Source organism: Engystomops pustulosus, chromosome 5, assembly GCF_040894005.1.
Source record: "Engystomops pustulosus chromosome 5, aEngPut4.maternal, whole genome shotgun sequence".
Taxonomy (NCBI): domain Eukaryota; kingdom Metazoa; phylum Chordata; class Amphibia; order Anura; family Leptodactylidae; genus Engystomops; species Engystomops pustulosus.
The window spans coordinates 12,514,680-12,530,333 of NC_092415.1; the positions used below are offsets into that span (position 1 = coordinate 12,514,680).

Sequence of the window (15,654 nt, forward strand, 5' to 3'; positions counted from 1 at the left end):
TGAGGAGTCTTGTGATGCCATGTGACAGCGGCTATGGGCTTATGGTTTCAGTGCAATGCGGTGTGTGTTTCAGGGTATCCTCGGATCTGGACTCGCTCTTAAGGTTCAGGAACAACATCGCCAGAAACATTTCGAAAAGAGAAGGAAACCGGCAGCAGAACTCATCCAGGTGAGACAAGGAATAAGTGATAAATCATGAGAATGAGGATATTCAACCTGATGCTGATAAGTGATAAGGAGGATGAGATTGGTGATGACAAACTATTATATTGGTCACAATGCTTAGGAGCAGGGGGTGGGAGCTGGGGCAAGGTCATTGGCTAGGATCAGGGGATGGGGGCAGAGATATGGTCATGGCTTAGGAGCAGGGGAAAGAAGCGGGGGATAGGAACACGGGCAAGGTCATAAGCTAGAAGCAGGGGCAAGGTCATGGCTAAGGAGCAGGGATTAGGAACATGGGCAAGGTCATAAGCTAGGAGTAGGGGCAAGGTCATGGCATAGGAGCAGAAGCAATGTTATGACCAAGGTTATGATCTAGGAACAGGGGCTGGGAATAGGGGCAAGCTCATGGTTTAGGAGCAGGGGATAGGAGCACAGGCTAGGTCATAAGCTAGGAGCAGGGGCATGGAGCAGGGACAAGGTCATGAGCTACAGGGGCTGGGAGTGGGGGCAAGGTCATGGGTTAGAAGCAGGGGCAAGGTTATGGATTAGGAGGAGGGTCATGGGTTAGGAGCAGGGGCAAGTTCAAGGGCAACGTTATAAGCTAGGAGAAGGGTCTGGGAGCAGGGGCAAGGTCATGGGTTAGGAGCAGGGGCAAGGTCATGGATTACCAGCAGGGGCATGGTCATTGGTTAGGAGCAGGGACAAGTTCAGGGGCCAGGAGCAAAGGCACAGTCATGGGCTAGGTGGTGGAGTAAGGAGCAGGGGAAAGGTCATGGGTTAGGAGAAGGATGGGAGAAGGGGCATGGTCATTGGTTAGAAGAAGGGGCTAGGATCAGGCTGGGAGCAGGGGCAATGTCATTGGTTAGGAGCAGGAAATGATAAGCTTTGCTTTGCTAGAGAGGGGACCAAAGCTGATAATGATGGTGGTGATGCAGAGGCTCTTCTGTGGTTGATGACAGTGATGAATCTAGTTTTATTTTAGGATGATAAGTGTAAGTTCTGTTCTACTCAAGTTGTAAATATTTATATGTAACTATATTTTTAGACTCTGAATATAATTTATTAGTCCGAGCAACAATGTAGATTCTCTCTATCTCCCTGGTTCTGTGCGACTAGAGTCTGTGTCCATTATAACTGTAATTGTATTATTCTATTCATGAAACTGGAGACATAACATATATGTATATACCTCTCTCTATATGTATACCTCTCTATATGTATCTATCTCTCTATATGTATCTATCTCTCTACATGTATATCTATATGTATATCTCTCTATATGTATACACCTCTCTATATGTATCTATCTCTCTATATGTACACCTCTCTATATGTATATCTCTCTATATGTATACCTCTCTATATGTATCTATCTCTCTATATGTATCTATCTCTCTATATGTATCTATCTCTCTACATGTATATCTCTCTATATGTATACCTCTCTCTATATGTATACACCTCTCTATATGTATACCTCTCTATATGTATCTATCTCTCTATATGTATATATCTCTCTATATGTCTATCCCTCTATATGTATACATGTCTCTGTACATCTGTAGATGGATTGTGTTGCTCCTCATGGTGATCACATTTACCTTAGGTTTTCTATCCCTGCAGTGCGCCTGGAGGTTTTATGCCACTAACCTGAGCCGGATCGACCTGACCGCCACCTGGAAGTACTACGAGACCATCGTCCAGTTTCCATATTTTAGGTAAGTTCCAAGACCTAAGCTGAAAATTGTAACCCAATGCAAGGAATGTAGGAGGGCAACGAGCTGTACAAGGGAAGAAAGGAAGAAGGGAAGGAGGGAAGAAGGGAAGGAGGGAGGGAAGGAAGGGAGGAGGGGAATAGAGTAGCAAGAAAGGAAGGAATTAAATAGAAGTTGAAAAAGGAAATATAGGGGAGGGATAGGAAGGAAATAAAGGAGAGAATAGAGGAAATACACTCACCGGCCACTTTATTAGGTACACCTGTCCAACTGCTCGTTAACACTTAATTTCTAATCAGCCAATCACATGGCGGCAACTCAGTGCATTTAGGCATGTAGACATGGTCAAGACAATCTCCTGCAGTTCTCCCGAGCATCAGTATGGGGAAGAAAGGTGATTTGATGCCTTTGAACGTGGCATGGTTGTTTCAGAAACTGCTGATCTACTGGGATTTTCACGCACAACCATCTCTAGGGTTTACAGAGAATGGTCCGAAAAAGAAAAAACATCTAGTAAGCGGCAGTTCTGTGGGCGGAAATGCCTTGTTGATGCCAGAGGTCAGAGGAGAATGGGCAGACTGGTTCGAGCTGATAGAAAGGCAACAGTGACTCAAATCGCCACCCGTTACAACCAAGGTAGGCAGAAGAGCATCTCTGAACGCACAGTACGTCCAACTTTGAGGCAGATGGGCTACAGCAGCAGAAGACCACACCGGGTGCCACTCCTTTCAGCTAAGAACAGGAAACTGAGGCTACAATTTGCACAAGCTCATCGAAATTGGACAGTAGAAGATTGGAAAAACGTTGCCTGGTCTGATGAGTCTCGATTTCTGCTGCGACATTCGGATGGTAGGGTCAGAATTTGGTGTCAACAACATGAAAGCATGGATCCATCCTGCCTTGTATCAGCGGGTCAGGCTGGTGGTGGTGGTGTCATGGTGTGGGGAATATTTTCTTGGCACTCTTTGGGCCCCTTGGTACAACGCCACAGCCTACCTGAGTATTGTTGCTGACCATGCCCATCCCTTTATGAGCACAATGTACCCTGTAACATCTGATGGCTACTTTCAGCAGGATAATGTGCCATGTCATAAAGCTGGAATCATCTCAGACTGGTTTCTTGAACATGACAATGAGGTCACTGGACACAAATGGCCTCCACAGTCACCAGATCTCAATCCAATAGAGCATCTTTGGGATGTGGTGGAACGGGAGATTCGCATCATGGATGTGCAGCCGACAAATCTGCGGCAACTGTGTGATGCCATCATGTCAATATGGCCCAAAATCTCTGAGGAGCTTCCAGCACCTTGTTGTATCTATGCCACGAAGAATTGAGGAAGTTCTGAAGGCAAAAGGGGGTCCAACCCGTTACTAGCATGGTGGACCTAATAAAGTGGCCGGTGAGTGTATAAGGGAGGTAAGGAAGAAATTGTAAGGGATGGAAAATAATAAACAAGAAATGAAGGGAATGGAGAGGGGAAGGAATGAAGAAAAGAAGGTTAAAAGAGAGTAAGAAAGAAAGAAAAGGGGTAAAACTAAGCACAAATTAATGGAAAGAAAGAAGGAGAAAGTAATTATGAAACAAAGCCAGAACAGGAAGAAGGGAAGAAAAGCAACGGAGGAATGATGGAAGAATTAAACAGGAAGAAATAAGGAAAAAATGTAAGAAGTGAGGGATGAAGGTGCTGAACATGAAGAAGGAAAGACAGAAGCAAATGGAAATAAAAGGTGGCGGAAGGGAAAAGAAGGGAGCGGATAAGGTAGAATGAGAGCAGGAAGGAAGATAAAAGTAGTGAAGTTGGGAAAATTAAAGCGGGAGGAAGAAGGGAAAATATAAATGCAAGAAAAGTGAAGGAAGAATATAGAAAAGAAAGAAGAAAGGGAGAGAGAAAAGTATAAGGATGGTGTGAAAGCAGAATAACGAGTGGGAAGAAGGAGAAAAAATCGAAAGAACAATCGGAAATACGTAATCAAGAAGAAAGCAGAGGACTGAAGGAGGGGGAATGACGCTGCGCATACAAATCATAGCATCTATCACAGTGACACATAGGGGGCGCCATGGGGAGACATAGCACATGACCATAATAATAATCCATGGATCTGAGCTGTAGCCTCTTATTGTATTTCTCTTATTTCCTTTTTACCGCTTGCAAATTTCCTTTAAAGGAAAGAACCAATGGATGGTGCCACTAGGTATGTATCTATATCTATCTATCTATCTATCTATCTATCTATCTATCTCATATCTATCTATCTATCTATCTATCTCATATCTATCTATCTATCTATCTATCTATCTATCTATCTATCATCTCATATCTATCTATCTATCTCCTATCTATCTATCTATCTATCTATCTATCTATCTATCTATCTATCTATCTATCTATCTATCTATCTATCATCTCATATCTATCTATCTATCTATCTCATATCTATCTATCTATCTCCTATCTATCTATCTATCTATCTATCTATCTATCTATCTATCTATCTATCTCCTATCTATCTATCTATCTATCTATCTATCTATCTATCATCTCATATCTATCTATCTATCTATCTATCTCCTATCTATCTATCTATCTATCTATCTATCTATCTATCATCTCATATCTATCTATCTATCTATCTATCTATCCGTAGTGAAGAGGCAGCACTCAACTACTAATTACTGGCTTGTGCTGCTTTGGACTTTGCATTTTCTATCTATCTATCTCCTATCTATCTATCTATCTATCTATCTATCTATCTATCTATCTATCTATCTATCATCTCATATCTATCTATCTATCTATCTATCTATCTCCGATCTATCTATCTATCTATCTATCTATCTCCTATCTATCTATCTATCTATCTATCTATCTATCTATCTATCTATCTATCTCATTATCTATCTATCTATCTCATATCTATCTATCTATCTTCTATCTATCTATCTATCTATCTATCTATTTATCTATCTATCTATCATCTCATATCTATCTATCTATCTATCTATCTATCTATCTCCTATCTATCTATCTATCTATCTATCTCATTATCTATCTATCTCATTATCTATCTATCTCATATCTATCTATCTATCTATCTATCTATCTTCTATCTATCTATCTATTTATCTATCTATCTATCATCTCATATCTATCTATCTATCTATCTATCTATCTATCTATCTATCTATCTATCTATCTATCTATCTATCTATCTATCTATCTATCCTACAACTGCTGTGGATATCTATCTCTGTGAGCACTAGACGTGACCTTGTGAATGCTGGCGCTGTCATGCGGCTGTTGACCACTAGGTGTCTCTGTGATACTGCGTCTTGGTGTCGCGGTTTCATACAATGATAAATCTTTCTGTATTATTGTAACTATTATATTATTTATTTTCCGTGAAATAAAACAAGATAATTACTTCTACAGTCTCATCTTAATGAAGAAACTGAGCCCTGCTTAATGTGGCGCTTGCCGATCTCCCGAGGACGCGGCGATTCTCTGTAGGTCAGGTCTCTGCGGCTGTGATAGGTTCGGATCGTTATCGCATTGATTAGTGATTGAAATGTAATTAAGGAGATACGTCCTGACATTTACTCCAAAGTTTAAGTAAACGTGCGAGCAGAAGTCATTGCGCGGTCTCATTAAGTCCTCCGTCTCGCGCTCGCTACAGATTCCCGTGACAATGTGATGTACAGTCCGTAGTCGGTGGCTGGAAAAATCTGGGCTCGATGGGTTCTGGTCTATGGTACCAGAAGGAAGAGGAGGCGACTCACTGTTTATTACTTCTATCCGAAAATGAGGAAATGTAAACATACAGGAGTCTGCACTTCTGACGATTTCTATAGTATAACCCCTTTAAAGGGAACCTGTCAGCAGGAGTGATATACATACAGACTGCAGGCGGTGTTAGGTATTGTCCCAGGAGAGATGTGTAATCAGACCTTTGTGTATTGTGTTAGTAGTGCAACATCCCCCACCGGGCCCTAGCCTTTTCTTGGGGCCTGGTGGCAGTGGTTGGCTAGTGCGGCCTAGGACACGCTGATGTCACGGTGCTCTGGTCTCCAGCAGGTGGTGCGTGCAAGAAATATAGAGGGAGAGGCTTATGTAGTGGTTCTCCCTGGGGAAACCCCTGAGTGTCTGTAAGATATGTCCCTGGGTAATGGATGGGGAGCTCGTGGTGGTAATAGCCGTATCCAGGGACCAGGGAGGCAACGTTGTGCAAATCAACTCATGGTTCTATATTGAACAACAGGTAGCAGACAGCGGGCCTAAATGGTCTCACAGCAGATTCTGGTACTGGAGTGGTCATGGAGAGGGGTCCTCAGGGATAAAGCGCCAGCCTGGTAGTAGATTCAGGATGGGATAATGGAGATAGAGCTGTGTCCAAACTGTGAAAACTGCAGCTCTGGACAGAGGTTTTATACTCCCCCTGGTCAGGTGGTAGCATCTCTCCAATCACACTCCAGTTTACAATACAGCCACATCATTGGATAACATCTGACACATATTTAACTATTGCCTTCCCAGGCAGAGGCTACAGCTGCTATTACCTGAGATCTCCCTGCATTTTCCTCTGGGTGAGTTGTGCAGGCTCACCAGATGGATCCTGACAGGTAGAGGGCGCTATTCACAACTACCCCCTTGCCTATTTGTTGGCAGGGGAGTTGCAGTAGCAGCAGGACTGTGAAATATGGATTCTGGGATTGAAGCCTCTTAAAGTGCACTGTCCTCACAGAGCTATGTGATTTTATAGTGATGGTATTTAATATTCCATGTCATGTACTTGGAAGCCAAAAAAAAAAATACAAAATGTTGTGAAATTGGTGATACCAAATTTCTATACGTTTTATAATGTTTTTATACCTCCTGTACAAATTTTTTTTTAAATATTTTGTCATCTTCTTGGCGCTAATAACTTTTTCACACTTCTTTGTACTGAGCTGTGGGTGGCGTAATTTTTTGCGACTTTTGATGACATTTCCAATCCTACGTTTTTGAGTATTTTGCGACCTTTTGATCATTTTTGACTTTGGGTGCTATTGTCCATTACGGGGTTAAACGCCGGGAATAACCGTTATTATATTTTGATAGATCGGACATTTTTGTGTATATGGCAATGCATAACATGTTTATGATTTTTCTGTTTATTTATATTTATATGAGTTCTATGGAAAGGGGGGTGATTTTAATTTTTAGGGTTTGTTTTTATTTAGTTTTTTAAGTTGTTTGATTTGTTTTTTTACTTAAATTTTTTTTAACTATTTTTCAGATTTCCCCCTATGGTACTTTAACCCTAGGTTGGCTGATTGATCCTATCATATAGTATGGCAGTATATAGCGTTTTTCCACATCATACAGAGTGCAAATCGCACATTGTTATAAATAGGTCAAAACCAGAGAGCGCCGGATCTTTGTATGACTCGAGGCTGTCATTGTAAGAGATCGCCGCTCCCCGATGACGTCATGGGGAGTGATGATGTAAGCCAATATGGCGACGCTCACACCGCCAGACGCTTTGTCATTGGCGATCGAGGAGTTAACACCTGATGCAATATGCAGCAAACAACCACCTTGTATGGAGAGGGCTCAGCACGTGAGCCGACATGTGATGTACTAATAGGTCACACATCGGTAAGGGGTTAAATATTTATAATCTATTCTTAAAAAAAAAAAAGTAAATTGAAACATATGAGATTTATACATTGTATCACTTCTCCTGACACTTCTGCCGCACTAAATACATGTATTCCAAGCATTCATTATATAGCTGCTGTCCATATACATATATATAGAAAAAGAAAGTCCACAGCAGCACAATGTAAAAAAAAAACCCTGAAAAAGGGGGGGGGGGGGTGCAAAGACTCAAAAGTCCTGGTAAAAGACTTACATGCATATAGATATCCCAAAAATGAGGCAGCACTCCAGAGTAAAAGTGAAAAAACCCTTCCTTTTTTTCACTTTTACTCTGGAGTGCTGCCTCATTTTTTGGATATCTATCTATATATATATATATACACTGCATTGAGGGTCCCCACTCTTATCCCTTCTGGAAGTTTAGGAACAAATTGACAACTGGGCGCGTTGCCAGCTGGAAGACTGTTTCTGAATATTCTGTCCAATCAGTGCTCTCAGCCTATAACTTCAGCCGGGACACGCCCCTTTGACAAGTAATTTCCTAGAGGAATAACAGAGGAGCATAATGCAACATAGAGGAAATCACTGTATATATGGGAGGGACACTTGATATATTTATTTACAATTTGTAACCCGTTGAATACTATAGGTAAGTCTGACTATTTTTGTATGTAAGAGATGAAAAAATGACTTCTTTCTTAAAGAAACAGCTGAACTGAAAGACACCGATACAGCTTGTTGCTATTTCCTTTAAGAAAGCAGATTTTTTAAAAATTTTTTATATAACATCCCCTTTAAGGGTGTCCTCTCTCCATCTCCACGAATTCCAACCCTTTGCCTCCTTTAATCGATGCCGTTCCATTGATTCTGATGCAGTTGGAATTTTTTCTCTAGCCCCCGCCGTTCCCGAGCAATCATTACTAATAGTATCAGCACCCGATGTGTTATACTGTCAAGTGGGCAGTCTCACATTGTCTGATCCAGCCCACTTGACAGTTGAGAACCTAATTAGCATACTGAATGCCAAAACTAACTACGCTGATTGCTCAGGAACCGTGAGGAGTAGAGAAAAAATTCCAACTGCGCCGGAATCAGTGGACCGGCAGCTATTATATGACGCAAAGATCCGGAGATGGTGGTTTTGGTCCTTAAAGTGACGGTACTCACATCAATCATTTCCATGTGTCTCCATGTCATACTAGCAATGCATGTCTGTTCACAATCCGCCATCCTAATCCTGTCTCCTTCAATTTACAGTAATGTCATTGTTATTAGGGACTCATACTTTGGATCAAGCATCAAACGAAAATTTAGGTATCCAAGCGCCCGTCATTGCACACCTGCATCTGCTGCATGCCTGCATCGTGTCACTGTTTGTGGTATGGGGCGGGGGGGGGGTCATCATGTTTCATTTTGATAGATTTGGGGATTTAAAGAGTTTTCCCCCTAAAAAAAAAAGAAAAACCCATAGAGTGAGGCAGTAGCAGCTTCAGCTCTGCTACATCGCACTCAATTTTGGGGGGAAATACTCTTCTATAGCGGGTGACAGGTGTTTAAAAAATGTGTTTGCAAAAAAAAAAAAAAATAATAATAATGAAAATATAAGCAAAATTCTAATATTCTTCATGATAGAATATAATCAGATACACAGTCCAGGGCCTGGGGAAATGACTTGGAAGGGATTTAAAGGGGTTGTCCGGTCTTAGCAACACTGCTGTGCTATGTGCTCTCTGCAGTCAGTGTTACTTATTGTCCCTTATTGAGATCTGTGTCATCGTATCTTGGTAAAAAAAAAATTGATTTATATTCTTGTCCTCACACTGCTGTGTTCTGAGAACAAAAGGGGAGGGGATGTGGAACTGTTCAGTGCAGAGAGCTAAGTAAAAGCTATAGTTGGATTCTGGTTAGATACTACAGCAGTCAACCAGAACAGAGGGAAGGGCTGTGGAGGAACTCAGAACACAGCAGTGTGAGGACAGTCCTAACTGCACAATATGCTTTTAAAAGGGGTTGTACGGTCGTAGCAAGTTGGGCTCTTTCCACAGAATAGGGGCTAATTTGCTGATTGGGATCAGGAGAACGGGGGGTCCGATGTACGACGCTCGGCTATCTCCGTCAGCTCCATAGAGATGAACAGGCAGCCAGCGCATGCACAACAGGCTGCTTCGGTCATCTTGGGGTGTGAAGGTGGTACAATGGACCCCCGTTCACGTGATCAGTGGGGGTCCGATCACTGAGACCCCCACCAATCAGCAAGTTAGCCCCTAGGGCCTAACTTGCTATGACCGTACAACCCCTTTAAAAGCATATTGTGCAGTTAGGAATGTCCTCACACTGCTGTGTTCTGTGCTTTCTGCATTGAGTTCCTCCACAGCCCCTCTCTCTGTCTATAGCTTTTACGTAGCTCTCTGCACTGAACAGTCCCACATCCCCTCCCCTTTATTCTCAGAACACAGCAGTGTGAGGACAAGAATATAAATCAATTTTTTTTTTTACCAAGATACGATTACACAGATCTACAGGGACAATAAGTAACACTGACTGCGCAGAGCACAGCAGTGTGAGGACACACTCCCAGTGCACTCGGAGAAGCTGCTATCCTGGAATATAAATACATATTTCACAGTCCTGCTGCTACACAAAAACAACATACACAAAACTACAAACCACCACTTTATATATATATATTAAAAAAATGATATTTTTTGCCTGAAAAAGAACACTTAAAGTATAATTACATTTTGGTTATTAAAATCTGGTGATAAGTTATATTGCGAAAAAATATATTACATTTTTATTTTAAACATGTTTTTAAGGCAGAAAATATGATTTTTAAAAAAAAAATACATAATGACTGTAGAAAGCACAGAGCACAGCAGGGTGAGGCCATACCCCACTCCAAGTACACATGTAGAAGCCACAAACCTGGAATATAAATCCATATATCACAGTCCTGCTGCTACTACCAACCTACACAAAGGTCTGATTACACATCTCTCCAGGGACCATATATAACACTGGCTGCAGAGAGCACAGAGCACATGCCCTCAGTACAATCCTCTAATATAAAACCATATTTCACAGTCCTGCTGCTACTAACAAATGTATTATTATACCTCTTTCCAGGACAAATGCTTAACACTATCTGCAGGCTGTCATTCATTTCATATAATTGCCCCCCTGGACTTCTTTAATACAGTGGATATGGATACTATTGCCCTGCAATGGGTGCTGTATACACATGAAGTATATAAGGAAGTTTCTCACCTTCATATTCTATATAATAGGAATGTATTTTTAAAACAAACACATTTTTTAAAGTCCTCTGACCCCCATCGGTAGCGCATGTAGATATAACGTAGCCTTGGATCTGGATGTTATGTTATTTTTGGGAATGTCCTGTTTTTGATATTTAGGCTTTAGTGGGTGTAGTTTTAGCTCATTGTTAGCGGTTATGTAACATCACGTCACCACGGGGAGAAGCTGCAGCGGTATATACTGAGGTACGTCTGTCATTTGTCTTCATTCTCTTCATGATCATTTTCCCTTCTAGAGATCAGAGTATTTTCTGAATCAGACACTTGATAACATGGTTACTGTTTGCTGGCACCACTAGGGGGAGCTGCTGAGTATTCTGCATACAGTGTATACATTGAAGTCTATGATAGTTCTATGTTATAATCTCATTGAGCTCCTCTAGTGGTGACTGCATGGAGACAGTTTTATCACCTCTGACCTGTACTAATAACTGTAAGATTATGATTCCTGAGAATCTTTTCATATATATTCATGTTTTCCCTGTTTCTTTTATTGAATATCATAAGCAACCATAGGAGTAAAACTGCAAAGACGTTGTATTTATACCACGTGTAGGGGCAAAATAAGTATTTCTTGGACCCAAAGCAAAGTTATGTTTTTTGGGGGGCACTTATGTATAACCCCACCCTGTCAGAGAAAGACGTCTATTGTGCCACAGATTTAAATGACACCTCCCATCACAATCCATCCTGATAAACCAGGGACATTCCTCATAGATCCAGGCACCGGGACTGTGGTATCTTCTTATATTTCTTATTCATTCCCTCCTTCCTTCTGAAAGCAAATCTTAACATAATGCTAATGAGACCGAAAGGGCTCTGGGGTGTTACCAGAGCCCCTCTGTGCTGTCGCTTCACATGATGTTACACTGTGCATGAGCACTTCCTCATCCCACTATGTGAGATTGCTTTGGGCAGAGAGGGAGGGGGTGGGTAGAGGGAGGGTTAGACAGTGTAACAGCCTTTAAAGCTACACCATTTTCTGCTTTTGCACCGTTTTTAAACCGGGACATATCCAAATAGTCTCTCTATTAAAATTAGAGATTGTCCAGGCAAATAGTAGGGGACCGCCTGTATTGAAAAGTGTGGATGACTCTGCTCATTCTGTCATTGTCTACACGGCAAAGCTGACATGTGCTCTATTGTCAGTCTATTGTGTGTGCTAGGGTGGGTTGATGAGGGACCCATCTTTTTCTTTTTTTAGTGGTCCTTACTGTTGGCTTAACCCTTGTTCAGGTTACAGGTCTCCTGGGTAAGAGAAAGGACAATTTGGGGCTTTTGAAACAATTGGTGGGGCCACTGCTGTCAAACTCCCAGCAGTCAGAATGTTATGACTTATTATGTGGATGGGGATAACTTTCAATCTTGGGACAACCCCTTTTATTGTTGTGCCTGTGAATTCTAAGGAATAGGTGCAGCGCGGGAGAAGTCTTGTACTGTTTTACTTGTCTATGGTAGTAAATGAGATGTAAAAGCTGCTGGACTTCATGTCCCAGGTTTTGGGTTGCAGTTTTTGGGGCCACGTTAGATAATTCTGTTATAGACCCCCTGGAAATAGAACATACCAACCTCTAAATTAGGTGGTCTTCTGCTGGACACCTGGGCCCCATTTTTGTATCAGATCCCAGATCCTCTGGTGCTCTTGTGGTCTGTTCTTGTGGATAACACTCCATATATTTTGGGTTTTTTTTACATTGTCTTTTTGTTGTTTTTAGGATGTGAATTTTTTTTAAATGTAATTGATTTAGAAAAGTACAAATTAAATGGAAGAAATTGAAAATGTGACTTAATTCCAGACTATTAAGTGGATGTGAAGCTGCGATGACACTGACAGCGATGTCAATAATAGAACTGTTTACTTGACATGAATAGCAGCGCACAGCGGGGGGCACCCACACGCAGCGGGGGGCACCCACCCACCGCCGCATCGTTATCACACAAAGCAAGCGCTGGCGGACGGACGCTCACTTCAAGGAACAAATCACAAGCGTCCGGATAAAAGCTGCCGCGGTCACATTGAGTATTATTTGAGAGATTGACATGTTTATTCTGAAAAGTTTTGGACCCCTCCAGATACTTAATTACAATCTTTAAAATTAGGGATAATTAACCAGCAGGGGGCAGTAAAATGGTAAATAAAATAGAGTTGGTCTAACTAATACATTTCAGTCTCTCAGGAGAACATGTTCACATAAAGCATCCATTAAAGGGGGTTTTTAGGGACCCAGTGGTGTAACTAGGAGAGACAGGGCCCCATAGTGAACTTCTGAACGGGGCCCCACTTACCCCCTAAAAAAAATATACATACAGTGTATACACACCATATACACAGACATAGAGCATGTACACATCACAAATACACACATATATGAAATACCCCAGATGCCAGGGCCCCCTGACACTGTGGGCCCCATAGCAGCTGCTATTGCTGTTACCACTGTAGTTACGCCCCTGTAGGGACCCCTATACTATGTATGACCTGCCCATGGTAGAGAACCCTGTGGTAGGAAGTGGAAGAGCACAGTCGCCCATCCACGCTGATGGGAATGTGGGCTACACCTGCATGGTGGCCATAAGCACACTATGGGTTGAAGGAAATCTACCGTTTGTTTTCATGCATTGTGAACCAAACATACCCTGAGAATGCTGTAGCTACACTGATGCAAAAACATATCTTGTTTTTCCCAGAACCGAGTGGTTTTGCTCAAAAAAAACTATTATAAAATTCAGGATCTTGGGAAAGCTGGGTTGCATGCAGGCTGCCATACATAAACACGTTACACAGAGCTTCCTGAACTGTTCAGACAGGACTAATCAACCTGAGCTGGATGACTCATACACAGCAGTTGGGGATGGTGCAGCGATTGATTACTTCTGCCTGTCAGGGACAACACAGTGATGTTGTATGCTCAGCTTATGCTGGGCAGGACAAGACTGGGGCAGTGCATAATTAGGGTAAGAGGAGAAGCGCCGAGGCAGCTACAGGAGCGACGGAGGCTCAATATCATAATTTTATAATAGTTTTTTCAACGAAACCACTCAGCTCAAGAAACAAGATATGTTTCTGCATCAGTGTAGCAACAGCATTCTGAGGGTATGTTTGACTCATAATGCATAAAAGTGAATGATAGATTTCCGCAAAAAGACATGTCAAACTGTAAAATTGTGTTTTTCAAGCCCCACCCACTTTTTAGATCAGTACATACCCAAATTTGCCAAATTTCTTTAAACAGTGTGTTGAAAAGTAAAGTGGGCTCTGCTGATTCTGTCATAGTCTACACAGCAAAGCTGACAAGTGATCTCCAAATAATCTAAAGTGTCAGTCTCTTCTACCCAGGTATTCACTTTAAATTGGTTTTCTGGGAATCCCGGAAACCCTGGGAGTTAGGGAACATTCCCTGCTTTGGCCACTGTATCCAGAGGTTTCCCATCTTCAGCCCCTTGTAGAAGCAGTGACATCCTGGGAGGTGCTGAGGCCACTGAATGATTGAATTAGATCCCATGACCCGGGATACTGTTGTGACACTGGAGTCCAAGGATCTTGCAAATAAATATTGTAAATTTCTTTATTTTTTAAACAATTGCTACTTTTGGACCATGATGCATTGCAGCGGGTGCAACTATTTTCAGTTTTACCATTTCCATAGACTATGACTTTTTCTGTCTCATTTACATATTTCAATTCTTTGCAGTCAAAGGTGGAGCCTGCTGGATCGGGTCCGGTTATCCAACCCTCGAGGGAATAGCCCAAAAGCAAAAATGTTTTCCCCATTAAACATCGAAGGTGTAGAAGAAAGCCCCTCGAAAGAGCCAAAAAACATTGCCCTGACTAACAAGGAGAGGTTCCGCACCGCCCTGAGGATGAAAGCTTACGCTTTTTGGCAAAGCTCAGAAGGTAAATTGTGGTATTGGGGTATAAAAACTGACTGTGATTGTGTGAATGTATCCCTATATGTGACATCATAGCTCTATATTATACCGCAATCTACAGTCACATGATCGTCGTAAGGGAATCGGTGGTCGTATTTTCTTTGTACAGGCAACAAAAATATAGACTAATTCATTTCCAAAGGACAACTTTTTTCTTCCCTAGGATATTCCCCAGATAATAAACTGATGAGTCAGCAGGTTCCCTGCGGAGTACCCCCTGGACCCGTAACAATGAGTCATCCTTTACAGAACCTTGTGTCCTATATGGGAGACATACGTTTCCACAATGTAATGCATGATAATGGGGAAGATTTACTTACCCGGTCCATTCGCGATCCAGCGCTCTGCGCTGGATTCGGGTCCGGCCGGGATTTAATAAGGTAGTTCCTCCACCGTCCACCAGGTGGCGCTGCTGCGCTGAAAAGCATCTGAACGCGCCGGAATTCACAGAGGTCGGCTGAGTGAAGGTAAGTGCGTCCCGAGCGACACATTTTCCGTTTTTAAATGCGGCAGTTTTTCCGAATACGTCGGGTTTTCGTTCGGCCACGCCCCTGATTTCCGTTGTGCGCATGCCGGCGCCGATGCGCCACAATCTGATCGCGTGCGCTAAAATCCCGGGGCAATTCAGGTACAATCGGCGCAAATCGGAAATATTCCGGTAACACGTCGGGAAAACGCGAATCGGGCCCTTAGTAAATGACCCCCATTGTCTGATCCTCTAGAATGAGAGATGATCCTTGTAGTCATTGACCCCTGAATGTGGACCAATCATTTGGAGTCCCATCCTCTATTTCTAGATCCGGAACTCATTGCTCTGATACAAAAGTAGATACAAAGGGGGACATGTATCTTTACTTCTGCTAGTCAAATTGTTTCATTTTTGCAACT

The 15,654-nt window shown here is 42.2% G+C and overlaps 1 protein-coding gene across 2 annotated transcripts in view; it reads left to right on the top strand.

Moving 5' to 3' along the window:
- Positions 1–15,654, top strand: part of KCNQ3 (potassium voltage-gated channel subfamily Q member 3) — a 152,045-nt gene that overhangs the window by 119,023 nt on the left and 17,368 nt on the right. The window contains exons 7-10 of one of the 2 annotated variants that reach the window (XM_072151170.1): positions 74–169; positions 1,786–1,880; positions 4,047–4,073; positions 14,529–14,731. In XM_072151170.1, the coding sequence (XP_072007271.1) occupies positions 74–169; positions 1,786–1,880; positions 4,047–4,073; positions 14,529–14,731 (421 nt within the window). The remainder of the gene's footprint in view (positions 1–73; positions 170–1,785; positions 1,881–4,046; positions 4,074–14,528; positions 14,732–15,654) is intronic. The other variant, XM_072151171.1, reaches the window with a different exon arrangement.